The sequence below is a fragment of the Oxyura jamaicensis genome, chromosome 5, assembly GCF_011077185.1.
Source record: "Oxyura jamaicensis isolate SHBP4307 breed ruddy duck chromosome 5, BPBGC_Ojam_1.0, whole genome shotgun sequence".
In the NCBI taxonomy this organism is placed as follows: Eukaryota; Metazoa; Chordata; class Aves; order Anseriformes; family Anatidae; genus Oxyura; species Oxyura jamaicensis.
In genome coordinates, this window is record NC_048897.1 from 42219067 (window position 1) to 42244952 (window position 25886).

Consider the following 25886-nt stretch of genomic DNA (forward strand, 5'->3'; position numbering starts at 1 on the left):
TTGCAGTTTGTTGTAGTACCTTTTGTTCTGCTGCACGGATATGTGTTCAGTTTCTCTTTGTATATAACCACTTGTCACGCTAAAATTAAATGTTAGACCTGCATAGTAACCTGAAATCGTTCTGTGCTGGAAGGAGCAGTTCTGTGACTCCTGACAAGTGAGGGGTTTGTATGGTGAAATAGTTCCTCTTCTATCCAGTTACCGCCAGGAAGAATTGGTTTGTTGGTTACGAGTCCCAGTTACCTGTCCTTCAGGGCTCCGCGTTTAGGAGCTGTGTACCATGCAGAAATGTTTATTGCCAGCCTGAAAGTAACAGAGCTCATATCATCTCTGAAATAAAAAGCAAAAATTATTTCAGCAGCCAGCCCCAAATATCTCTGCAACCTCCATCGTATTTTGCCATTTGCATGAGTTGAATTCCCACGTCTGTGGCTGCAGGAGTGGAAACCTGAGGCAGTGAAACAGGCACAGGCCTTCACAGCTCCTCCCAGGGAGTGCTGGCGTCGGGTCCAAAAAGCCCACGAGTGTCATTGCACTGCTGGTAGGCACAAACCTTGCAAACAAGTGAACACTGCATTTTCCAGATGCTTTTCATTTTTTTTTTTTTTTTTTTTTTTTCTGATAAAAGGTGCAGCCTAAAGAAAAAAATGGGGGAAAAAGAGCTCTTGATGCTTTTGACAGACTTCCACATGATAATTAGCTAGTAAAAAGGTGTGGGCTGGCAAGACACGAGGTATGAATGATATGCTCGTTCATATGCATTTTTCTTTAAGCAACACTGTTGCATTGAAGATGCAACCCTCTGAACAATTGTGCAGAGCAGAATAGAGCTGTATCCATTTGAAATAATCCCAGACTAGCCGGAGAAACCTACTGGCACTTCATTTCTGTTTCAGAATAACCCTTTAGTCCAGGTAAGAAGCTCTTAATACAGCATATTATGCATATAATCATATAATGTGTGCGCTAGCTTCCAGTTAAATCCAGTGTCTTATTTAGTCATGTTCAAATTAACTTTCTAGAATAATCATCTTTTTATTACACTGTATATTCTGAGCATTATCTGTCCTGCCCTTTGTATCCTATTGAGGTCACAGGAAAGAACAGCTGAAGACGATGGCTCTTTTGTTAGTTTTTATCAAGGAGACGGAGGAATGGGCAAAAGGAAGAAAGATGAGGCAGGGTCTTAACTACAGTGTATGAATCTTAAATCATCCCCCAGGAAAATGGATGTATTCTGGACACTGTGCCTGCTGTGAGTCTAATCCCACACTTTGTGCCTGCACACCAGTTCCCAGCTCCTTCACAAGACAAATAGGGACCTGCTCCCTGCTCTGCTCCTGCTCCGAGCTCCCGAAGCCGCTGATGGAGGCACTTGCCAGCGACTCCCGTATGCTCCTCGCGGAGGTAATTGCGACCCTGCATGTACTGACTTGAGGTACAGGGCAAGCTCTTCCATACAGAAAGTAAGCACCAGCAGCAACTACCTGTGCTGCAGGGACTTGTCCAGTGGCTTCTCCATCAGCAGGCGGGAGCTGGTTGTGAGTGCCTGGCACTAGTTCACTTGTCAGGGCCGTGTTTTGGCTGGGTGCAGGCATAACCTGGAGGTAGTCTCTACCTTAGTGCACATCTTCTGCACCCAGATGTGTTCATCTGGGTCTGCTTAACAGAAAGTTTCAAGCAATTCAGCTCTTCTTTTGAAGACTGCAGAGAGGAAAAAATGGTCTGTGTAGCACTGGTTTGATTCCTTGAGAGAATGCTGGGCTGAGCTCTCCAAGACTGGGCACTGTCGGGGAGGGACCACTCCCCATCATGCTGCTGGTCCATCCCACTTGCCAAGCTACCAGTCTTTCAGCAATCAGACCTTGCAGCAGAGACTTGAGCTGCTCAAATAGCAGACTGTGCATCTGTGCACACGATTACATCTCCGCAGCACAACTGAATTTGCTCCAGCCCCTTGCCTCCAGACTGGCCTGTGTTGCCCTTAGCCCCACAGAACAGCGAAGGAAACCCTAATTTAGGTCTGTAGGGGTAATGCTGGATAGATTTTACACTTCAGCCACTGTGATGGATGTGAGGAATGTGTTTTCTGTTCTTTCCCAGCTGCTTTGCAGCCCCTGGCTGTGTGGAAGAAGCAGGAGGTGCAAAAGCTGAGCTGGGGGAGGCTGCAGTGAGCTGCGATGGGGAGCTGCAAGCGGGTCGGGCTTAGTAGGAGCAGGCGGGGCAGGTCTGCTGGGGGATGCTAGGAACCACAAAAAGGAGGAAGAATAGGACAAGGGGTGAGGAGACTGAACAGGCTGAAGAGCAGATGCCCCCAGAACCCGCACCATGAAAACACAGCTCCTGGCAGAGTCTGTAAGGGAATGCAGGTTTCTTGGATCTTGGCTTTACTCTGCTGTAGGGAGTTACCTGAAACAGCATTTCATGACCTTCTGGTGCAGATCAACAAGCTGATGCCATCTTGTTCCTGTCAGTTACTTATGTGGCTGAAAAGACACAGTTGGAAAGTTTAACACCTGTGGAAAAATTAGGAAGATTATTAAGCATTTCTTTTTAAGCTTTTGAAAGTTAGATGTTAGAGTGAAGGCTGTGTAATGAAGCTTAAAGTCCAACTGATTTATTCACTTGTTGCAGGTTTTTTAAATTACTTTAGCATTTCTTGTAATTTTTTGTGGGAACTGTGGCTTGTTCATTTCATAAGCTAGGCTTTCCTGGAGTCCAATAAATCCAGTAAATGGATTTATCGTAAATTTAAGCTCCAGTCAATACGAAGCTTGTAAATTTAATAGCTGGTTCCAAAGCCTCTCTTTTTCTGGCAAGAAGATCTAGAAAGGCATAAGTTGTTAGCATGCTTATGAAGTTGTCCTGTTTCCATTAAAAAAAGGGCGGGGGGGGGAGGTGGGGTTAGATGTAGTGACTTGTGGATGTGAATGTCTTGGTGATGCTTGCTGCTACAGCCATCGCTTGCTTGCTTGCCTATAACGGGATGCCTGATCAACTAGATTGCAAAGTAAAACGTTTAAAAGAAGAGAAAAACAAAAATCAAATGCTAGGTTTTAGTGAAGAATCAAAATTTGGGAAGTATGGTTAAAAATAAAACCATTTAGGGTGAGGAGCTCCGCCACTGTAACCCAGGGAAATGGAGCTCTGGATTTAGGCCTTCTCTGCTGTGGGTAGAGCCTGACATTTGGGATATTTTTACTAAATGCTACCATTAAATATTGGCAATGTGACCTCTTGATCTGTGTGCGTTACCATGAGAAGTTTATTATGTTTGTATATCGTACATAAGTTTAACTATTTTTCTGGCTGGAGCTTTCCCTTACTAGATTTCATTCTTGTCTGTCTTCTGCTGAACTGAAGGGTATTTAAAAAAGGCATCTTCCGCTTGCCTTGTCTGCCCTAGAAAATTGCTGTGCTGAGAGCAGATATTGTTTTCTGCAGCATCTCTACAGGGAGAAATGTTTTCCAATGAATTTCAGCCTTTTTCCCACCTCTCGTAAATCTAGCAATTTTCCAGGTTCAGTGTGCTGCTCACCATATTGCCAGTGGAATTCATTGCTGTGTGCCACTGAAGAAGCTTATTGTGCTTAGGGATTGTCTAGGGTGAGTCTCATCACTGAAATAAACGTTACGTGCTTGGAGGCAGCTAATCCGTGTTTAGGACTGCTTTTAAAAGTGTTCCTGTTTGAATCATAAAGGTTGTAATGCTAAGTGGTGTCCTGGCATGTTTTGAATTTGCCTTCTGAAATCATAGACTAAAGGGAAAAAAAAAGGAAGGATCAAAGGGGGGGAGGGGGGGGGAATACTTCCAGGTTCATGAGAGAACCATCAAAATACTAAATAAGTTTAATTCAAGTGGCTGTACTTGCCCTAGCTTGTGTCGGTACAGCTGGATACGGAAGTCCAACTGCTGTGAGGTTCCCCAGAGCCAAGAAAGCATAAGGGACCATTTGTGCTACTGCTGTATGGCTGTATTAGACCTAAAGGCTTGTCTTTGCCAGTCAGCTCAGCCTTATCTTGAAGCTTGAAGCTCAGAGGCTTTGGTAACCACGGAGGTGACGAGTTGTATTGGTCAGGCTTTCTGCGTGTTTTATTGGCACTGGCATTTCAGCTCAGTGCCGTTAGGAGGTGGCCTCTAGAAAAGGATTTGCTCAGCACACCCTTAGCCCATCTGATCTCTCCAGTGAAACTCTCAGGGGAGAAGTCCTGGCTGCCACCAGCAGGAGCTCGGCCCCAGGAGACCCTCGAGGCAGATCACTGGCCCGGCACCGGGCTCTGGGGGCATGCTCTCCCCAGGGGCAGACCGGGCGTCTGCTGGCTCTGTCCCTCCTGCCGAGGACCGTATGTAGCCCTGGGGAGATGCAAGGCTGTGTTAGTCGGTCAAAACATACTTGTAAGCTTTTTTTCAAGACACGCAAAGTCTGCAAAATAGGTTCTCCCTCACTCCTTCCTTTCTTCCTTCGTGAAAACTGGAATTTCTTTTAAGAACATGCCAAGTGCGTGTTGCCGTCACATAGCCAAATGCCGTGGCGCATGGGGCAAGCTTTGGAGCACAACTCCTTTGCTCCGTGAGGGTGGTTGGACCCCACTTACGTAATATGCTGCAAATGGCATCGCAGCAGGGTGACATTTCTGACAATACCATGCACCCTGTTGTAATAAAAATATGATCTCATGCTAGGGAATCTGATGGTGGGAAGGGGGAATGCAAATCTCCTTTAAATAGAAGAGTTGCATCTTAAACCAAGTAGCTTTTCAGATGGATGATTCTCTGTTTCCCGAACAGAACATGAAATCACTTTTTTTTTTTTTTTAAAGAATTGAGAAGAGTGTTTTTCTTCCTTCCCTGTATTTGCTAAAACGTGTGATCATAATATTTTAGAATAAAAAAAAATATTATTTGGCATAAATTATTGTTTTACTGTATATCAAATAGTTTGAAGTAGTAGCTTTGGTATCTGTCAGAATTAAATGGAAGGCTTAGCCCCAACTGAAGATGGCCAATATGGGAAAAATTCCCCTCCGCTGTGGGCTTCCTGCATGTTTTTGTTCCCCTCTCACATCCAAGCAAAACTGCCACAAGATAATTCAAGTACTTCTCACAAACACTCGATTAACTGGCAGTAGTGGAAAAAATTGTACATTACTGTGAAAGGAAACACTGAACAAGATGTGTTTTAGAATAAGCCTGGAAATAGTTTTCAAAAATTGAAGGACTTTTTTTTTTTCTTACTTTAATATTAAAATCGTAACTTGTCTTACTGACAACCTATAATGAAACCTAATTTTATACTGCATTAATTCCAGACACTAAAATATTGAAGAGGTTCAGAGTTCTGAAGAGAAGTCAGACCACTGCTGGAAGTGAAGCCATTAGCTGAGAACAAGTAACCAGAGTTTGCAAAAATGATAAATCTGTCTTTGACTTCAGTAACCTTTTCTGCAGGTGCAGGAGGAATGTTTTACTCTTTTTGTATTATGTTGCTTGGTTCGAGTCCACAGAAAACAATTTGGAAAAATGGTAAACCCTCAGGAAAAGTAGAATGTTCTGTGCTGGCTGTATCTTATTCATAAAAGGCATTGATTAGAGGCTGAGATTTTCTGACTCTCATGGAATCCACTTACGAAACATGACAAAACACAAACCATTTCAGATTGATAACTATGGTTTTCTTACTATTGCTGAGGTCTCAGTTTTAATAGATCTTTAATTTCTTAAAAGAAAGATGGTTTTGCTTATATATTTCTAAAATTTAACACTTTAAAATTTGTTTTAGAAACTTTTGCATATATGATTACAACTTTCATAAAAATGCAGGTTATGGAAGTTAGATTAAGAGTTAATGGTCCAAGGAAATTTGAGTGTCAGCTACTATTCTAATAGCTAATGCAGAAGCTTGGAAATGGAAGAGATGTGCTAACGTAAGTAGTTGTTTAGATGCTTGTACAGTGCTACCTCTAATATGCTGTAAGGCTGCATTTAATTGCAGATCAACTAGTGGCTGATGTCTCTTAATGGTTTCCTGCTAGTGAGGATCAACATCTCCTTAGGGGAAATATATAAGTACGCAAACAATATAATGCTGGTATGTAATGCACAGTCATAGGTAACTTCTAAAGTTACCTAGTTGTCGGTAACTTTTAAAACATTTTTTAAATGAGCTGTCTTGCCTTTTAAGTCTGTTTTAATTGCAAGTAAAAGCAGATCTTTCTGCTTTATTTGCTTGATAAGCAGTTGAAGAATCTAGTGGAGACATCCAGTTTTCTTAAGGCAGCGACAATATATTGAACTGAGTACTGGTAAAATTTCTAAGAATTTATTGTATGTACCAGTGCGTGGAGTTTATTTGCACATGGTTTAAAACACATTTAACATAAGCAAACCTTGCGTTGTTTGGTTCTTTTTGTCTAACAGCGCAAAACAAAAGTGAAAGTCTTATTTGTGTACATCGTGTGACAAATTTGAAGTCATCCTTTATCTAGTTTCTGTGACAGGACTTGAGCACTTAGCGGTAACTTTGCCACAAAGGTCAGCATTGTGGAGGTGCTCTCCCATGTTCCACGCGTGCTTTTGTTTCCTTACCCCTAAGGTGGTGGTACAGTCGTGTTCCTCAGAGCATTCATTACTTAGAATGCAAAATAGTAAAACACAGCTATGCTCTGTCTGGCTCTGCTGCCCTTAGGTAGCTCTGCTAATTACACCCCCCTTGCCTTTCTTTACAAGTTCTATGATGTTATATCTTTAGCTTTTTAACTCTAGGCAGATCATATGGGGTCACTTTTCTCAAACTAGTGACCTTGTAGAAATAAGCTTGCTACAGAATGCTTTCTTTGCTCTCCTGGCTTTTGTTTGCAATGTTTTTTATTGTGCAGACTGCTCCCAGCAAAACATGGAGCAATGATAATTTGGTAAGCCATCCCGATCGATTTGCATGCTCGACAGAGTCTGCACAGTAACTCCACGCTGTAAAGCGTTTGCATTGATGAAGCTCTTCTCATGAAAGTTCCTCTAATTTATTGACATGCTGAAAATTTCTTCTGTCTTTCACTGGGGCTCTGTTGGGGAAGATCATTGTTAACTGGTTGATTGCCAAATTGCATCTCATCTACCATCTGCTAGGGAGAAAACAGCGAGCTGCTGGCTTCAGCTTGTCAGCTAGTGGCAGGTCAAGGGCACATGCTTACAATTTTGCTGTAGCAATTGCAGACTTGTTAGCCATGAGGAACTTTCTGAGAATTTTCTGTTAAGACCATTTTCTTCTTTCTCATTTTGTTAATGAATACAGAGCACCCAGCTGTGAGATTCTCAGTGATGATTGCTTTTATTAGATTGCCTTCTTTTCACATTCTGCTTCTAATTTTAGGAAGTTATATTCCTTTTCTTTAACTTTCTAGTGGTAAAGCTGTAAAAGGACAAGTTATTCGTCAGTGAACGTTTGGAAATACAGTAATAGACTTTTACAAATATTGGACTACAATAGCTAGCTATATTGGAGAAGAAAATACTGCTCACAAAAATAACCATCTGTAGTCTTTATAAAGTATACAAATATTTGGGTTGCAACTTTTTCTAGAATAGTCTAGGCATGGTCTTTTCTCATATAATGAGAAAAGTAAAATGAGACACTGTAGTGTCTCTTACATCACCTTTCTCATGGGTTCCCAGTGCAGTGCAGAGTACAGCATTAGGTGGATATGTGGGATAGCGCTGTCCTCCTCCTACACGTACATACCTTCCGAGGACAAGGAAAAACTAATCCGGTCTGTTCAGATTACTTTGCTGTGCGATGTACCTGATTGTATCCAACCAGGGCAGCTCCTAGTGATGCTAATCGCTCTTAAGCACATTGATTTGAATAGGGATTGAACTGAAAAGTTGTCCTACCCGTTCAGAGGCTACATGCAGCTGTATCTATGCAGGTTTAGAGACAGGTATGTTGGGTCTAGAGCTATCAAATTTAAAGATTAGACTTGACTTCTTGTTTCCCAGCTAAAAAAGTGGTGTTTGCTCTGTCATCCTATTATACATTTTTTATAATAAAATGCCATTCGAGGATTTGACATAATAAAGTTAATTCCTGTTGCATTCAGCTGGCAAGCAGTTTTGCTTTCCAGGACTTCACATAAAGCAAGACAGTTTTACAGCTTTAACTGTAGTTAAAGATTTCTGTCTGGTTTTTCTCTTAACCACACCAAATAACAAGCTTAAATAGGATAACATTATTTTGGGCTTTAAATCCACTTGCTTCTCACAGCGGAAAGCTCTAATCTGGTCAAATCAGGGTCTAGCACACCAGTCCAGTATGTACCAGACTTTCGGATAAGCTGTTGCACATATGTGTTGTCATTGTCCCCCAGAGACGAGCCTGGAAAGCTGCTGCTGTGTTTCAGGTATGGTATAATGCTTTGCATCAGGGAAGTGGATGGAGGAAAGATAGCCTGCGTGATGCTGTCGACGCTAATCTTTTAAACAAAGGGGCTTGGTGTTGTGTTGTCAAAGGAAACCAAACTGCTATTTTATTTTCCCATTGTCCTCCTGCACAGAGATTCCTTTGGTCTGCCAAAGACTGCTGACGTTATGCCGCAGAAAGAGCCACCAGAATACTTGGTACTTTCCAGATCTTGCATCTGAGCCTGGCAACTGTGTCGTGGCTGCATTCCACTGTTTAAGTGCCACAGCGAATTGCTCATTTTCATTTTGAAATATCTTTTTATTTTAAACCTTAGGTTTTAATGATTGTTTTTCTAATTCTCCTTTTAGCACTCTGGTGCTGACAATTCAGACAGACTGTATCAATCAAATAGGCGGTGTGGCTGACTTTTGTGCCCCAGACTGAAAGATGCATTAAATGAACCAAAAAGGGAGGACAGGATTTAAAGTAGGAGGTGCCTGCCATATAGGGATTTTTTTCTGCACTGTTAGTTTTAGGCTAAACAGATGGCATTGAGAGAGGTGAGGCAGAGAGATCGTTTGAAAGTTAGAGCTAGTGTGACTCCCAAGGAGAAAATAGTTCCAGTAACTTGATTTGTTGCATGAGATCTCAGCGATGATGTGGGCAGGAGAAGGGGAGGTTGCCAAATGTGAACCGAGTGACATGTGCAGCTTCTGACAGCTTTGCAAAGTTAGTGAAGTCTGAAAACAGAAAAATTGTTCTGGAAGTGTAGCATCTTTAGTATTCCTACCTGCTTTTGCTGGCATAATAGGTCAAAACCATAGTTTTCCCTGTCTAATCTGAGCTGTAGGGCCGTGCTTTGGTGTCATGGGCTTTTCAGCAGCTCTTGTGCTCTGACATACGCCTGGCTGCTGGGAGTGGAGAACTCTGTCCACGTGCATGTTTCATAAGGCTCTAGTGGTGGTGAAGTTATTAGTGATTTCCAAGGAACGTAAATACTTGTACCAATACATTTCAGGAGAAGTGTGGGGAGTGATGTACTTGCTGATATCTCAAAGTATTACTACCAGTTGAGCTCAGTTCAGGCTTATTGACAGTCCGTGTTTTTGCTTCAGAAGGAAGGCATCTCTGTGTGGGGGTGATGCTGACTTTTCTCTGCCATTCTTTGCCGTGGTTTCCATCATTTGCGTTATTTAACTTCTGCAGAAGACCACTTCTGGAATTTGCCATCTCTAGAAGGCTTAGATTTTCTCTTCCAGTATTCTGCAGTGCATCTAGGTTCAGGGACAGCTCTGGCCAGGGCTGTAAGAGGCTGCTTTTAGCGAGGACTGTAATGGTGTCTGGCAAGCACACCTGCAACACGCTAGGTTCTTTCCAAATGAATAAAGCACAGAATATATCCTGAAAAGTTTGGGAAGTACTTCATTTACAATTTCATCCTGTTAATTGGTACACCAAAGAGACAACGTAGATTGAATAAACTCAAACTTGCTTACCAGTCAGAATCAGTATCTAATGTTTCCATTACTTAATCAGCTGTCATGGTCTGAGCTGGACAGCATAGTCTCAAAATTAATGTCTGCATAAGGCAAAGGTGAAATATGTTTGTTTAATGAAGTAGTTCTTTGGGGGAAAAATGCCAAGTCTGTTTTAATTTTAGCTTTTTTATATTTGTATTTAACAATGTGCGGAAAATAAGTGAACACTTGTACAGCTTACTCATCTTGAAAATCTACAGACACATGACAATGCAAAAATAAATGCGGATAGTTTCCTGTTGTTGTTGTTGTTTTTTCCTAAAAGAAATGCTTTTAACTCTGAGAGCTCCTTTACTTCCTACATCATTAATTTTCAATTCAGATTTATGTTTTCCGTCGGGCTAAAACTAGAAAATACCATTCATATGCCTCCCTCTAACAAGTAGTGGAAGTATGTCATTTTGCTTTACCCTACATACAAAGAAAAAATCTTTCAATCCTTTTTACTTGCAAAGAGTGTGCACATCCTCTTGTTGGCTGTGCTTCAGATGTTTCTTCACATTTGGCTAAGTTCAAGTAATAAATTGCTGAAAAACTGGAAGACACTCTGGAAGCAGATTAATCATCTGACTCAGTATTGTCTTCTAGTTTGCCACAAGAAATCTTTCCAATCTATGAGATCATGGATTAGCTGGTTGGAAAATTTAAAGAGCGCATGAAGAACATTTCCCCCCCACTCCCCTTTTTTTTGGTATATTCTCTGAAACCTGCACAGAATCTCAGCAAAGCATAAATGACAAATGACTGTTCTTTCCAAGCTTTAACACAAATGTGTATTATAATGAAAAAACAGGCATCTGAACTGATACTTCCTCATTTTATCTAACTTTGGACGTTGTAGGTGGAATTAATCTCATGAGATAGTGATCTAGACTTGCATTACAATCCGTGAAAAGAAATGAGCACATGTAGAATATGATTCACTTCAGAGTTCTAAAAAAAAAAACAAAAAACAAATTGCATAAATTTCATTTGAAAAGTATTTAAAAATACTTTTTCTTCCCATTCCTATTTTCTTCCCATTTCTTCCCATCTTCCTCTTCTTTAAAAACAAACAAGAAAAAGGGCAGTGATTAATTCCAACAGGCTATGGGTGCTACCAATGGAGGCGATAGGATGTCTGTTCTGCCGGTGGGCAAAAATGGTGGTTGTGACTGATGAGTAGATGTGATGTAGTACGTAATGCTTCAGTGTAAATTTTTAGGATTTATGGTCTCCTTCATGTACCTTTCAAGATTGTGAGCAGCTGTGGTTTTTATGATAGCTGGATTGCAAAGAGGGCACCAAATGTAAATATATGGACAGTGTTGAGAAGTTGCTAAAGTTACTGAATTTATGGCCACCAAAAGCAATGCACACTGACATAATGGTATTCTTACAAGACTGTAAAACTATGCAGTAAAGTTTGTGTGTTACTACTGCACAAATTCTGTCTTTTTGGTTTTCTTTTAAAAGCATGGTTTGTGTTTCCTGGGATCCCCATGAAGTGTTTAAAGGCTCTTTGTGTTGTTACAATAAGGTGTGTGTCCCTCAGTTGCTTTAACCTACCGGTGCCATGAAAATCCACATAACCCAGCCGCTATGACAGCACACGTGGGGACTGTGCAAGTGACGATGCAGCCTCCGACTGAACTGTCCCAAGGCAAGGCGGTCTGTTGCCTCTTGGCACTGCGTGCTTTCTCGGTGCCCCTCGTGCTCCCGTTGTGGCCTGTTTTGGGCAGGATGCTTAAGAATGTGTTTTACATAGGAGAAAATGTGGAATTCCTAATATCCCACCTGACCCTCCCCTGTCCCAGCTCCATGCCGTTCCCTCGGGTCCTGTCGCTGTCCCCAGAGAGCAGAGCTCAGCGCCTGCCCCTCCGCTCCCCTCGTGAGGGAGCTGCAGGCCGCCATGAGGCCTCCCCTCAGCCTGCTCTGCTCGGGGCTTAAGAAGCCCAGCTCCTCATGCGTCTTCCCCTCTAGACTCTTCATCATCTTTGTAGCCCTCTTTTGGACACTCTCTAGCTATGAAACATGTAGTTGCTTTACATTTAGTATTGGCTTTGGAACAATAATAGGATGGTTCTGCTCAGTCTCTGTCCCCTTACATATATATATTTGTCAGGAACTGCCCTACAGCTGTTCTTTGCTGTGATGAAGAGCCGTATGCTGCAGGGGCAAATCACAAGTACGACAACAATACAGCTCTTGCTTTTGTGAGCAGAGGAGATAACATCTGTTGTGACCTTTTTTGTGGTTGTTTGGTTAGTTTATATAATTAAATAGTCTTCTCTTGTTTTGGTACAACGCCACTTTGCTTATTTGCTTGTGTCTTAGTTGTAACTTTATTGCTCAACATACTCTGATTTGGTGATCCCAGCTGTGAGAACATGCCATCCTCGCCTTGCATAATACACGGGTCCTGCTTGTTTCAGAACTGAACTTCACATTCTTCAGAAAACGTGGCTTTATTACATTCCATACATCTTCCATAGCTTACTTGTACATGCATGCAAAGAGAAGGAAAAGTTAACTGTGGCTGGACTCTTAACACACCTTGTCTTCAGTCATAATCTGTTAGAAACTTATTTTTTTTTCTAAATACATCGGAGGGCACCGGATCCAGTGTGGCAACTTCCATGCGAGGGCATTCTGTAGGCTGCAGCAAGAATACGAGTTAGGTGCTGGTGGAGCTGGAGGGGTGAGAGCTGTGGAAGGCCGGGATGAGCCATGCCTGGGACAGGGGGGCTGAGCCGTACCTGGGACAGGCGTCTGTTCCTCCTTGCTGGTCTGTGGGGATGCAAGGGGAAGAGTTGAAGTGACAGCTGGAGGTGAGCAGGGAGGAGGAGGTGTACGTCGTGGTGATGATTAGTGGTGGTGATTCTGTCAGGGACTGCAAATACAGCAGTTCCTTTACTGTTAGAAAATTTATGTTTAAGCAAAATTACTGTTGCTTTACACTTTAGAGTAACTGATACTTCAATGAGGATGTCTTCTTTAGTAACGGGTAAATCATTTTATCACCAAGAGATATCTCCTTGGGTTTCCTTCTGTGCCCTCATCCTGGGAGCTGGCTGTTTAAGGAGTTCAGAAGAAAACTATGCCATAGCATATTGAATTTGGCAGAATGGTTGAAGTTTGAATTTGGCTCGTACTGGTTAAATCAAGCTTTTGATTTGGTTGCCTATTGTCCAGTATGCTAATCCATGTTATTTCCAGCTGAGTTAAAGTGTAAAGTCATTAGAGCAGCGTGGGCCTTTTGTTTGTACAAGGAGAGGTTAAGTTCTGCAGGCAGCTCATACTGCTGCCAGCATGTCTGCCCATCTGATTTGGGGGATTAATTACCTGTCCCAGCTGCCCTACAGAAGTCTGTGCTGAGCAGAACCATGACTGTGCCAAAGTCTGGAAAGAGTTTAGGTTGTGTTGCGGGGAAACTTTTTCAGCATTTATCAGGAGCTCGAGTTTTGTTTTAGTTTGTCAGAACAGGATACTTGCATTATCATTGTGTTCAGCATAAATGCTTTAATATTCTATTGTGTTTTTTTAAATACTCTCAGAAAATTCTATAGCAGAATTAACAAGCAACTTAAGTGATATTTGTCTGTAATTATTTATGGACTGTCAGTATCGTTACAGTATTAAAGTTGTTTCCAAGGCTGTTTTTTGTAACCACAGATAGCTGCTGGAGGTGTGAGGAGGAAGTGAGCCAAAGAGCAGCTTATGAACAGTTTTTGAAAACAATTTGCATTTGATTGGATTGGAGATGAATAGAGTTCTTAACTTTAAGTGCTATTTTTCCCCAGACCTTTTTGATTAAAAGTTTTTATGTATAAACATTTTCGGACATGCTTTTAAATGCATTCAGAAGTTGAAACTGTTATTTTCCTGTTTGAAGGACTTTGTTTTAAAGTTCAGCACTAGTTGTTATGCACAAGCCATTTAACTTTCATTTTATGCCTTTGTACATGTGAAGCGGAAAAATCTGGTTTGGGATGGAAGGAAATAAAGTACACAAGAAATGAAAGCAAATACTAACTTCTTCATAAAGAGGTGGGCTTTAACAGGCTCAAGAAATGTATGTCGTAGACTGTAATGAGGACTTAGGGAGAAGTGAATAGTTTAAATATCAAGCAAGTATATACTAGTTATGATGGGTTAACATATTTTCTGCAATCCTTAGATGATACTTGAAAAAATGTAAGCTTGTCCATTGCTTGTGTTTGTCTGATGTATACATTCTATCACATATATGGGAGAGAAAAATCTAGAAGTGTATGCAAAATATCAGAAAGTGTAGGTCTTTATGTAAATGACCGCTGATACCTGAAAGTTGCATTAAGTAGAATATTGAATGGTCATTGTTCAGAACTCCAGAGCACAAGGATAGTGTCTGATTCACAATAAGTAGTCCTGAAGGCCAACTTCATTATTTCATCTTACTTAGATACTCTTTTTTTTTATTTTTTTTTCTTTCTTTTCCATTCAATTGTTGAATTTCCATCTCTTCCTTTTGGTTGCTTAAAAACATTCTTTCTCAAGAGGTCATCAGATTTGAGGAATAAAAATCCTTGCTTTTACCAGCAGCTGCTTATCAAAGATATTCCGTTATGGTTATTGTACATTGTTGGTAATACATCTCTTTCTGTTGTTTAATTTAGATGACAGTGCCTCTGCTGCAAGCAGTATGGAGGTAACAGATCGCATTGCCTCTCTGGAGCAACGTGTCCAGATGCAAGAAGATGACATCCAGCTGCTTAAATCTGCCCTTGCTGATGTGGTTCGACGCTTGAATATTACAGAGGAACAACAGGCCATGCAGAACAAGAAAGGACCTACCAAAGGTTTGCATTTCAGATATATGTAAAATAGGTAGTGCAAGTCAATAAAAATGTTCTGTGTGTATTAATCTAGGTTATTCTTTAGATTTTGAAATGCTCAAAATCAGCAAATCAAAAAGTTTGAAGTTTAACCTGTTAAAGAGAACACATACAAATCCCAATGGTTAAATCTGCAAGCCTTCTAAAGTTCCTATGAGTCACTGAAGCATTTTCATATTCTTACTGCTTATTCCATAGCCTACCTTGGCTACAACTTCCTGACTTTACTCAAAATTAGTTTATAAACTCTTTGGGGAATGTTTCATCTTCTGTGGGTGAAACTCCTAAGAGTTTTTTTGATGGGGGAAAAAATAATTGTAAATTCAAGCAAAATGCAACTTCAGTTAAAAATAACTTAAGTGTTTCTGGATGGTGGAGGCATGGTGATACGACCAACGAGATGGTGCAACACCAGCTGCTTGATTAAAAAGGAAAAGTACAGCTGCGGTTGGTGCCTGAATCAGCTACAGCACCACAGATCCAGAGCCAGTTGGATTAAAGCTGTAACAGACATTGCCACTGCAACATCCTGTGTTGTGCACATGCACTGCAGAGTGCTCTTGCCCGGTCCATTTCCTACACGAACACGTTGGCTTGTGTTGTGGCAATCAGGAAAGCTTAAGTTAAATGTCCAGCACTTCACGGAGGCAAGGGCTTACTAGAACCCTACTGGTGTAATGTACTGTCATCGGTGTGTCTGTAAAGGTGTGGGAAACTGCCTGTTTGGAGCTTAGTGGAAGCATGTGAGCTGTCTGGGTAGTCTTGGGAGTAAGAGTGATGGCAAACTAGATATGAAAAAAAAAGTATGGCTGACTTTGTAGTCTTTCTGTTGTCTAAATCATGACGTCTTGTATTAATACAAATTAAATTTTTAATTCATGTTGGAAGTGTCATGTAATTAGGAATTCGTAACTTTCTCAGAGCTGGAAATTGTTTTACTTTGTGACTTTGTGCAAGATATTTACTTTTAGGTATTGATTTAACAGAATACATAAGGAACTACTTAATTTGCTGAACTGAGATCTTAAGTTTGTTTTAATATTTTGAATCTGGAAATGGGGAAAGGAGAAAGGAACAGAATTACAGAGCTAGATTACTTAATTGTATATGATGCTATTTGTTGGATAGAATATGCATTAAATGTCAGTGATGATGTTCTCCCATTCTGTTCCCTTCCTGTTGTACTGTCCTCATTTTGTCCTTGTTTGATTGCAAAAAAAATATTTAAAATATCTGATAAGTTGAGTGTTACTGCAGATAGCCTCCACTACAAAATGTTCCACCAAATGTGGTTGTACAAGGGATAAAGAGGCTTCATGTTGCCTGTAAAATAGTTATTATCTGATGTGTGGAGGAAATAAAGTCTAGTTATTATTGCTGAATTGTAACCAGATCAGTTCTTCTTGCCTGCTGGCTTTACTTAACAAAATACAGAGCCAAGCTTTCATGGGTTCTGTGAACAGAACTGTAAATTGGGAGATACTTTCATGGTTATGGCAGGTAGTTAAAGCCATAGTTCAAAGTACATTCATAAAAAACTTCTATAAGCCTATATTTCTGCCTTCTATGGCTGTTTTTTTAAATGTGTATGTGGCATAAATACTTCTGATTGTATGTTGGAAATTGCAGTGTAAGAAGCTCTACATGTGACAATGCAAACCGGGGACTATAAAGGCTAACTGCTCATCCATTACCTATGATACATCGCTTGTACCATTAGTGTATGGTCAGCCTTATTAAACATACTCTAAAACATGAAAGAGAATTTGAAGTATCCTGATTGTTTGTTTCTTCCAGCTGTTTTGTCACGTACACTTCCCATGACGGCCCATTTTCCTCATAGTATGTAATCAGCCCAGAAGCCCAAGTTCCATTTCAGTTCATTTCAGAAACTTGGACTAGCATTTCAGTGGTTCCTAACAGTGTTAGGAGAGAGGCTTGCTTGGGCACGGGTGAAACTGGAACTGTGGCTTCTCGTGTTTTGTCACTCGGGTTGAGTGGGACTCCATCTGTTTTCTTTCCATTGGTCTTATAATGAGTAGTTCCACACATAACTTTAAAAAGTGGAATTTGGTCTCACAAAGTGTCATCGAAATCTCATCCACACAACTGGTATTTGAAGCATAGTATATGCTGTTTCTTTTGTTCAGTCCAGAATTAAGTGTGCTCTGCCCTTTGAAACAGTTTTTGGATTCCCAGTGCACATTTAAAGTCTGGAACAAGAAGCTTCATGGGACAGAAGACAACATATTCCCAGTACTTCATAATTAAAATTAAAGCTTTCAAGCTTAAGGCTTTCAAACATACAATGGAAAAGAGCTCGACCTTGTTTTCAGTCTGTGTGCGTTCTTGTTCTAGACTTGAGCTAGGCAGCTTAAAAGCAGTGTAAGTCACGGGCGCCGAGCTGCTTATCTTCTGTTTGTGGAACTCCTTCACTAATGGTGGCTTTTTTTTTTTCCCCCTTCCTTATTTAATTCAGCTACTTCATGGAGTTCAGTATGGCTTCCTGCCTTTGTTTTACTCTTGTTTGTTGTTCTTTCCTTTTGCAATTATTGGTTTGTTTGTAAACTTAATGGCCCTATTAATCCATAGATCAGAGTATGATTAAAAAAGCTGCTGCTGAGGCTGGTAAACATGTCAGTACTGCTACCACAGGTAAGACCTTGAAGCAACAGAGCTTCCAAAATAAATGTTACTGACAAAGCAATAATCCGGGTGTGTTTGAGTTACTGACATCCACTGCTTCTAACAGTAATGACACGCTTGGAGTTGTTAGACTGTTACATCAATTACCACTGGTATGAAACAGCTTTGTAAAAAAACTAAATAGTGCCAGAGTAAATAGTGGATTAATTGAATAATTTGTATTTTTTTCTGTGTGCCATGAAAGACTTTTGTGTTGTTGCTTTCTACAGTATCTGCTCATGGGGCTAAATCTTTAAATCTCCAGCAAGTATGGATTCTGGGCTGGGGTTGGATTTGAAGCAAAAACCTCTGACTGCTAGAAGTTGCAGGGTTCATTACTGGCTGTTGCTAGTTTCAATTTCAGAAGGTTAAGAGAATAACCTCCAGCTGGAGTTCACTTTGGCTACCTTTTAATAGGCATCTTTTATATAACAATAAAGAAGGAAAAATGTTTTAATCATTTGTTTAGTTAACTTTATTATTCTAACTTATGATCTCAAAGCCTCGTGACAGTTTTGTGAGCTACAGAAATCGTGACAGGAAACAAGAGTACATACAACTGCTTAACTGTAGCCATCTGATTCTCTAATATACAACAGAATCTGTTTTATATGTTAATTATACATTAAATACACAGTAATACATAAAGTAATTATGGCATTACAGTAATTAGTCAGGAAATGTAGTAGGGCATTCAGCGTGAAACTGTGGAATGAATAGTGTAGAAGTAAATAGGATCATGATGCCTTTTTTTTTTTTTAATTGATTTATATTTTTTAAGTGTGCGAAACAAAAGCATAGTAGTTGTTTTTCATTGCTTCTTGCTGTGGATTAACCGTGGTCGGCAGCTGAGCCCCACACAGCCACTCACTCACTCCCTCCTCCCTGGCGTGACAGGGGAGAGAATGGGAAAGGTGAAAGTGAGAGCTCCTGGGCTGAGATAAAGGCACTTTTCTAGGTAAAGCAAAGCTGTGCATGCAAGCAAAGCAAAATCCAGAATTTGTTCACTGCTTGCCACTGGCAGATGTTCAGCCTTTTGGAAAGCAGGGCTCTATCATCTGTAATGGTTACTTGGGAAGACAAATGCCATAACTCTGACTGTGCCCTCCCCCCCCCCCATTCATCCCAGCTGTTATTACTGAGCATGACTCCATAAGGTATGGGACATCCCTTTGGGCAGTTTGGTCAGCTGCCCTGGTTGTGTCCCCTTCCAGCTTCTGGTGTACCCCCAGTCTTCTTTTGCTGGCAGGATGGTGTGGGAAACAAAAAGGACCTTGACTCTGTAAGCACTGCTCTGCAATAACTCAAGCACTGGTGCACTAGCAACACTAGTTTGGTCACAAATCCAAAATATAGCACCATAGAAGCTACTATGAAGAAAATTAACTCTGTCCCTGTGAAAAATCAGCACAGCTCTAAAGGCAGCAAGCTGTCTGTTAAAATAGATCATGGAAGCAGGGCTGGCAGGTACCCCAAGTTTGTCTTCTTTAGTCTTTCCTTAAAGCTGCCAGTAAACTCAGAGCTCTTGCTTTTTGTATCCTTGCTAAAAATGGCACTGTTTAACCCATTCTGCAGTTACAGGCTGTCTCAGTGGGCATGGAGCTGTTTCTTTTTCCTTTGTTGACCTGGTTTCATGTCATCCTTCACTCCTTTAAGCCAAACAATCCTTATCCCTTCAGTATTTACTGATGGGAAGTAACTATATGATGAATGCGTAACAAGCAAGTATATATTTTAATAAAATCAACTGCTTTGGTACACATGTCAAGCAAATATAGTTTGTCTTGAAACTTGCATTCACGAATAGATAATATTTACTGATGCAATCTTTTCAATGCACAGGCTTTCACTTTTTTTTATTCAGTACATGTGACTTGAGGTGAACGAGTCAATACATGCAGTCTGCTGCAATAAGATGCTATCATAACATAATCTAGGACTGTATGTAATTGTTAGTTTTTTTGTTGTTTTGGGTTTTTAGATTATCCTCAGCAATCTTTTTTTTCTTTTCCAGAGTATTCCATAGGTATTTTCACTGAACTTCACAAGGTTGTCAGATATTTTCTCCTGTGTTTAAGTGACTTATGGCTGCTTACTTTCTCTTGGGTATTCTTTCTCTGACCCCAGAGACTTTTGGCATCTTTACAAAGATAGCTTGTAATGCAGTGTGCTGTCAAATTTCAAGTGTTATACAAAGATTTGGTTTTCATCCTTGCTGTGCAGAGAGCACTAGTCATGCTTGTGTCTGTGTTTCCAGGGTATGTTCTGCTATAGTTTTCATGTAAGTACTCATTGCTTGCAGTTTTAACCACTGTTTGTTTTTGTAACTAACCTCTAACGTGCTTGAATGGAACTTCTCAGTTATTCTAATAGTAGTTACAGGTTAGATGTGTATAACATTTTTTTTTGAGCCAACATTTGATCAGAACATAGGTAAATAATGTCAACTGATTATTAAGCCCACTGTTTTAATGATTTCAATAGCTTTTTCTGACTGAGGGATAAAATTCCTGTTTGTCAAACAGAAGCCCACATTCTCTTAGAGAAGAGGGGTGTGTGCGTGTAGGTGGAGAATAAGGATTTATTAACAGATAACTTGCTTGTGGAAAACCTGTATGAATGTTGCGGGATAACGGGCAGGAGTTCCTGGGGTGGCAGGCTGCCTTCATTTCTAGCACACTTGTGAGCATCATCCAGGTGGGCAACAGATAGATGTTCTTTTAGGAGAGCAGGATTGGTATGAGTGGCAACAGCTGCCTTTGCACTTACCAGTAAGCTCATTGAGCTAGAATAGGGTTTTACAGGTGTGACAGGTCATGGAATTGTGGGCTTAATCCAAATGCAGACGATTTCATGTCATTATAAATAATAAGGAGGAAATTTGTATTCATTAAAGCCCAAATCCATAGTAAGTTTGGCAATAATGAAACAAAAATGGCATACAACACAGATACTATTTTAAAATATTCTAATGTTGTTTTCTGGAGTAAAAAAAAAAAAAAAAAAAAAAAAAAGTAAAACCAATGATTTCATCCTCTGCTTGTTTTACAGCAAGACCTCTGGTACAAACACTGCCTTTAAGGACTACTGTTAATAATGGAACTGTGTTACCAAAGAAACCAAGTGGCTCTTTACCTTCCCCATCAGGAACCAGAAAGGAAACTGTATCACCAGCAGCAAAAAGGTACATAATGTAACACTATCATTGTTAAATTGAGAAAATAATGAATCTCTCCTTCAAGCTTCCAAATACATGTTTTTTTCTTACTTTCAAAGCAATGGTCTACACATATTTAGTTCAGAAAGAAAAGCAGAGATGGAGTTCATTCTAATAAATTTTAAACTTATTTGGTCTAATTAATTAGAATTGAGGTTATTGCTGTGAATATTGAAAGAACACACAATGCTTAATCTACTAGTTCGTATTATTTTCTTGCTGCTGCAGTCTAACAGAATAACGCATTTCTACTGTTGTGTAACATGACATGAAAAGTATTGCAGCGATTCTTTTAATAGCTGTTAGAAAACAGTCTGGAGAGTAACTGTGCTAGCATTACAGATCAGCATGTCACCTTTGTTTTCTCTCAGTAAAAATTATCTTGAAGCTGCCTGCACAATGCTATAAGCATCTCAGGGAAGACAATTCTATGCCTAGCAGTCATGCAAATGAGAATATCAAGTTTTATATATCTTACCGTTAGCATGTATTTAGGCCCTGTAATAATTACTGAATTTGCTTTTTGTGTGTGTGTTTTTGTGGGCTACACGTATGCTTGTTTTGTACATGTAGGTTATAAGAAATGCGCTGGGTTGGGTGGAGCAAGTTCAAGTTGCGTGTGACAGTTACGGTGTTAGTCTGTTGTACTGTTTGCCTGTAAAAGGTAATATTATTGTGCGACAGATAATGTTGTTGTGTGTCATCCTCAGCATTTTGTAGAGATGATGCTCTAAACTCAGAGGAAGGCAGGTTGTGGATATGAGTGTTAACATGCTAAGGTCTGAGGCTTCCTTTGTAAAGAGATGTCTTCCTTAACGGGGAGATGGTGACTAAGTATATGCTACTCTGTTACTGATTTGAAGGGAACTGGTTTTCCAGAAGCTCCAGGTCTTGTTGTTATAGAGAGGCTGTGCCATGCAGAATTAAAAGTGGAAAGCACTGTAGTTGTTTCAGTGTCACCCAAACAGAATTGGGCTCCTATGAAACAGGGCTCACAGCAGCTACAGGTTTTGGCAGGTTTGCCTGAATCAGCCCTTAAGATAAGAGAAGGAAGGTAAATACGGTATAAACGTTTCTGTTATCAGAATTATGTTATCAGAATTTGGCAAGTGGGTGGAAGAACCTGCCTTTTAAAGAGAAAAATGATGAGTATTAAAAAAAAAAAAAGCACTATTTTGAATGTGGTGAATTTTTAAGTAAACTTGTTCTTTACAAGCTTTTTTCTCAATAATTCTAATTTTATTCTCATTAATTAAACATGGAGTTTTATGTGGTAATTATGAAACTAAAGTGAGATCACAAGTATTGGCCTGCCTCACTTGTGTACAAAGGGTGTGACTTGCGAGTCTGTATGCTCGCTATCCAAGGTTCAACGGAGGACTTTCTGCTCCAGAGCAGGGTGGGTCAAATGGAGGTGAAAATCCCACTTGTCCTTTCTCTGTGCTGAGAAGCCTTTGCATAACTCAAGCGGTCCATCGGACAGTGCCTGCAGAGCTCACAGTCCTTGTAGATAAATAATCCTGCAGTCTGGATACCCTCTGTACTAGTGGGAAAGTCCTTAGGGAGATTCCTTAGGGAGCATTTAATGACACTCTTTGTCTGTGAGTGAAATCTTCTGAAGCATAAGGATTCAAATGTCCTTTTATAATGTTTCCTCTTTGCTATTGGGACTGAACTGAAGGTGCTTTAAATATGCAATACTAAAATGTATATTCCATTTTAGGAAAGGAAAAAATACATATGAGTAGTTTGTCTGTTATAGACAGAAGCTTATTAGAGTGCTTAAATCTAGGAGTGCATGCTTATATCCTGAAAAAAATAGTTGTAAGTCCAGGTGCTGTGGAATTCCTATTCCCTTCAAACACTAAAATGCTGTATTGATTTAATTTAATATTCAAATTTACTTATTAGTTTATTTTAAATTAAACTATATTAAAGTATATTTCTCTGCCTTAGCTGTAAATACAGTTTGAGAGGAAGTGTTGAAGGGGAGTGTTAAAAGACCTTACAAATGAATTACTGTACAAAACTTACAGTAAATGTTCTCTACAACCGTTAGTTTTTGATAACGACCCTTAAAATAATTTAGGGGATTTTGTGTTTTTGTAGTATAGCATGCTCCAAGTATTCAGTATTCAAAGATAATGTCTTGACTATTCGCAAGTAAGCTACTTGGAACAGTTAAGTAGATGAGTTCATTAAAATAAATTAATTCATACTTTGTATTTATAACGGGCTGTTCTGCATTCAGGAGCTGTATGTGGGTATGCATAAAGTAATATGAATATAGCAGCAAGGTCAAATAGTTCCCTTTTTTCAGGTGGGTAGAACTTGTTAAGAAGCTTCACTTAATGCTGAACAGTTTATAAATAGTGTGTAGTTCTTAATAACTTTGCAAATTATCATCTCTGCTAATGTCATAGAATCATTAAGGTTGGAAAAGACCTCCAAGATCATCTGGTCCAACCATCACCCTACTGCCAATATCACCCACTGTCATGGTTTTATAGTGCTCTTTTCATATAAAGGGATTCTAAAACTGACACTGCTTCATAGTGTAGGTATTCTATTGGTCCAAAATATGATGCTGTGGAATAGAAGCTCCAAATAGTATTAAGTGCTTATAGATGCTTTAAAACTTAATTTCAGCTTGGATACTTTAATACTTTCCCTATACAATACAGGTGCAGAATGGAAAAATTCAGAGTTTTTCAGAACTTGAAAAAAAAAGTAAAATTTGAGAGGCAAAGTTAAAGAAAAGTGTTGTTTTGTTTTCTTTTGTTTTTTTTAAAGAAGAAACTTCTTTTATGAATCTTATTTTAAACCTTCAGTCCACTGTTGTGAACTACAAATATGTGCTAGGGTTAATAGAACAGAAAATTTCATCTTCTACTGTGAGCATATTTTCAAAAGAGACATACATCTAGCTTAGTGGAATCCCTGCCAAATGTTTACCTGAACACTGTTACGAAAAGGGAGTTTACAAATAAGTAACTTCTGATTCTTCCTTTCTCTGATTTAAAAAATTAGGTTAGGTAATATGTGGTATCCAACTGAAGTGATTTCAGTCTGTCCCTTGAAACAGCATGTCATGCATATTTGTATAAATACATGCAAATAATCTCTGTGGGGATCAAGTGGGCATCCATACATTCCATTGCTTAGAAATAGATGTACTTATCAATAAGTCTACACACACAATCTCATTTCATACAATAGCTGTATTTAAATGTATTGGTTAACTCATCTGAACCCGCAGGCTGGTACTGTTGGTATACTGTTCATCCCCTTTGCTGGATTACCAAGGAGATGCAGTTCAGAGTTCACCACTACATTTTCTGATTTCCCATTTAATATCTGAAATGGAAATGACTTCTGGCAGGAATATAAAATTGCAGATGATAATAATAAAAAAAAAAAAAAGAAAAAGAAAAAAAAGGAAAAGGCTTGAGGCCGAAAGGGTGGAACTAGCAGAGTTTTTATTCAAATTCTGCCACATTCCCTCAATGACCTTATGCAAATCACTTAACCTCTATGCATATTGGTTTTCCGTATGTAAAGTGTGCATCTCTGGAAATCAGTAGGTTGTTATAAGGCCTAATGTGTTAATTAGAACCAGATCTTGTAAAGTGTTGAGTAACCTCAACTGACTCTGACTTCAATTAGAACTGAGGGCACCAAACCCCCCTTCAGCATTCAGATCTTATATAGCCAAAACCCAATTATCCAAGTTGAGGAAGGAATGAAATAACCTGAATAGGAAAAAATACAAGACACAGGTCAATTAGATGGTAAAAGTACACAGCAATAATGCAGTGCAAAACAGAAAACCTGGTGGTGCTGGTGATACTGGGATCAAAAATTCTGATCCAGCACCAGCATGTGCTGAAAGCTACACGGCTGCCAGGTGCAAGCTGGCTGCTGAGGAGCTGAAGTGACTTAGTGATGGACTGGGTAATCACCTCACACAGATAATCAAGAATTGCCTGTCTTTGTAAAGTGTCTGAAAGTCGTCTTCACAAAGAAACTCATCTCAGGGAATTTGATTTTAAATTTCATGTGTTTAGTGTATGCAGTGGAAGTCAGGAATTAAGCTATTTTGTGTACTAGGTTTTTATACTCTGCCATATTTCTATTTTGAACTTTATGCATAGGATAATTATTTGGAAATTTCATTCAAAATAAGTTGGTCTTTTTGCATCATGAACAGAACTTTCCCTTCCCCCAGCACTCTTCCTTTCAGATGTAATGTGGCTTGAAGTTCATTGCTTAACACTAAATTTGCCTTTGGAATCTGTCCAGCACACAGTAGTAATGTTTTGTGTTCCCTATTAAAATCTAGGTTTTTGTGACTCATCTAGGATAGCTTTGTTTCCAATAGTTGAAGGGGAAAAAGGGAAGAAAAAAAAAAAAAAAGAAAAATGTAAGGGAGGAGAATGCAGGCAGTACCTTTCCCAGTAGGGATGCTGATGCAGACCGTAGGCTAGCATATACTGTGCCTTTCAAAAAGAGACAATCAGTCATTCTTTCTTCTTGAGCAGATTGTAAAGCATTACAATGCTGCAAAATTCTGACAATGGAGATCAAAAGGAAGAAACTGGAACAAAGAAAACATAAAAAAGCTTTGTTTGTAGGGAGAATAAAATACTTTAATATGATGAATTCCTGTTCTTCTGAAGTCTAAACACATGGCCCCTAGGAAATTGTTCAGTCTCCTGGAATTAATGTTCTACATTCTGTTCTGGGGGCAACAATGATTTGTAACTGGCACACACACACATTCAGTATCAAACCTTCAATTTAGTCTTCTGTTTAACACTCTCAAAGAAAATGTTTTTAAATAAAACGAATATAAATTTAAAAAAATCCTCTCCATTGAACTTCAAGTGGCAAACTAATATGCCACTTCACTGTATCTCGAACAATTAAAGTTATTAGTGTGCTTTGCTCAAAGGCATAATGAAATTAAACTCGTATATTATTCCTGAATTTATTCTAATTGATTTAAATGAGGGTCAGAAAGAGTGCTAGACAAGTTTCAAAATATTAATATTTTTGGCTACTAAGAGCGTTGTGCACTATTTTTATGTATTTATTAGCTTTAATTTTTCCCCCCAATAATAGTTAATTAAACATACTTATATGCGTGTCTGTGTGTATAAATATTTATGTATACATTGGCCAGATTTGCTCT

The 25886-nt window shown here is 39.5% G+C and overlaps 1 protein-coding gene across 9 annotated transcripts in view; it reads left to right on the top strand.

The window, feature by feature from the left end:
• EML1 (EMAP like 1) overlaps positions 1 to 25886 on the top strand; it is a 122960-nt gene that overhangs the window by 54674 nt on the left and 42400 nt on the right. For 5 of the 9 annotated variants that reach the window (XM_035328297.1, XM_035328294.1, XM_035328296.1 and 2 more), the window contains exons 2-4: positions 14572 to 14754; positions 17383 to 17445; positions 20527 to 20659. In XM_035328297.1, the coding sequence (XP_035184188.1) occupies positions 14572 to 14754; positions 17383 to 17445; positions 20527 to 20659 (379 nt within the window). The remainder of the gene's footprint in view (positions 1 to 14571; positions 14755 to 17382; positions 17446 to 20526; positions 20660 to 25886) is intronic. The other 4 variants (XM_035328299.1, XM_035328303.1, XM_035328300.1 and 1 more) reach the window with 1 other exon arrangement.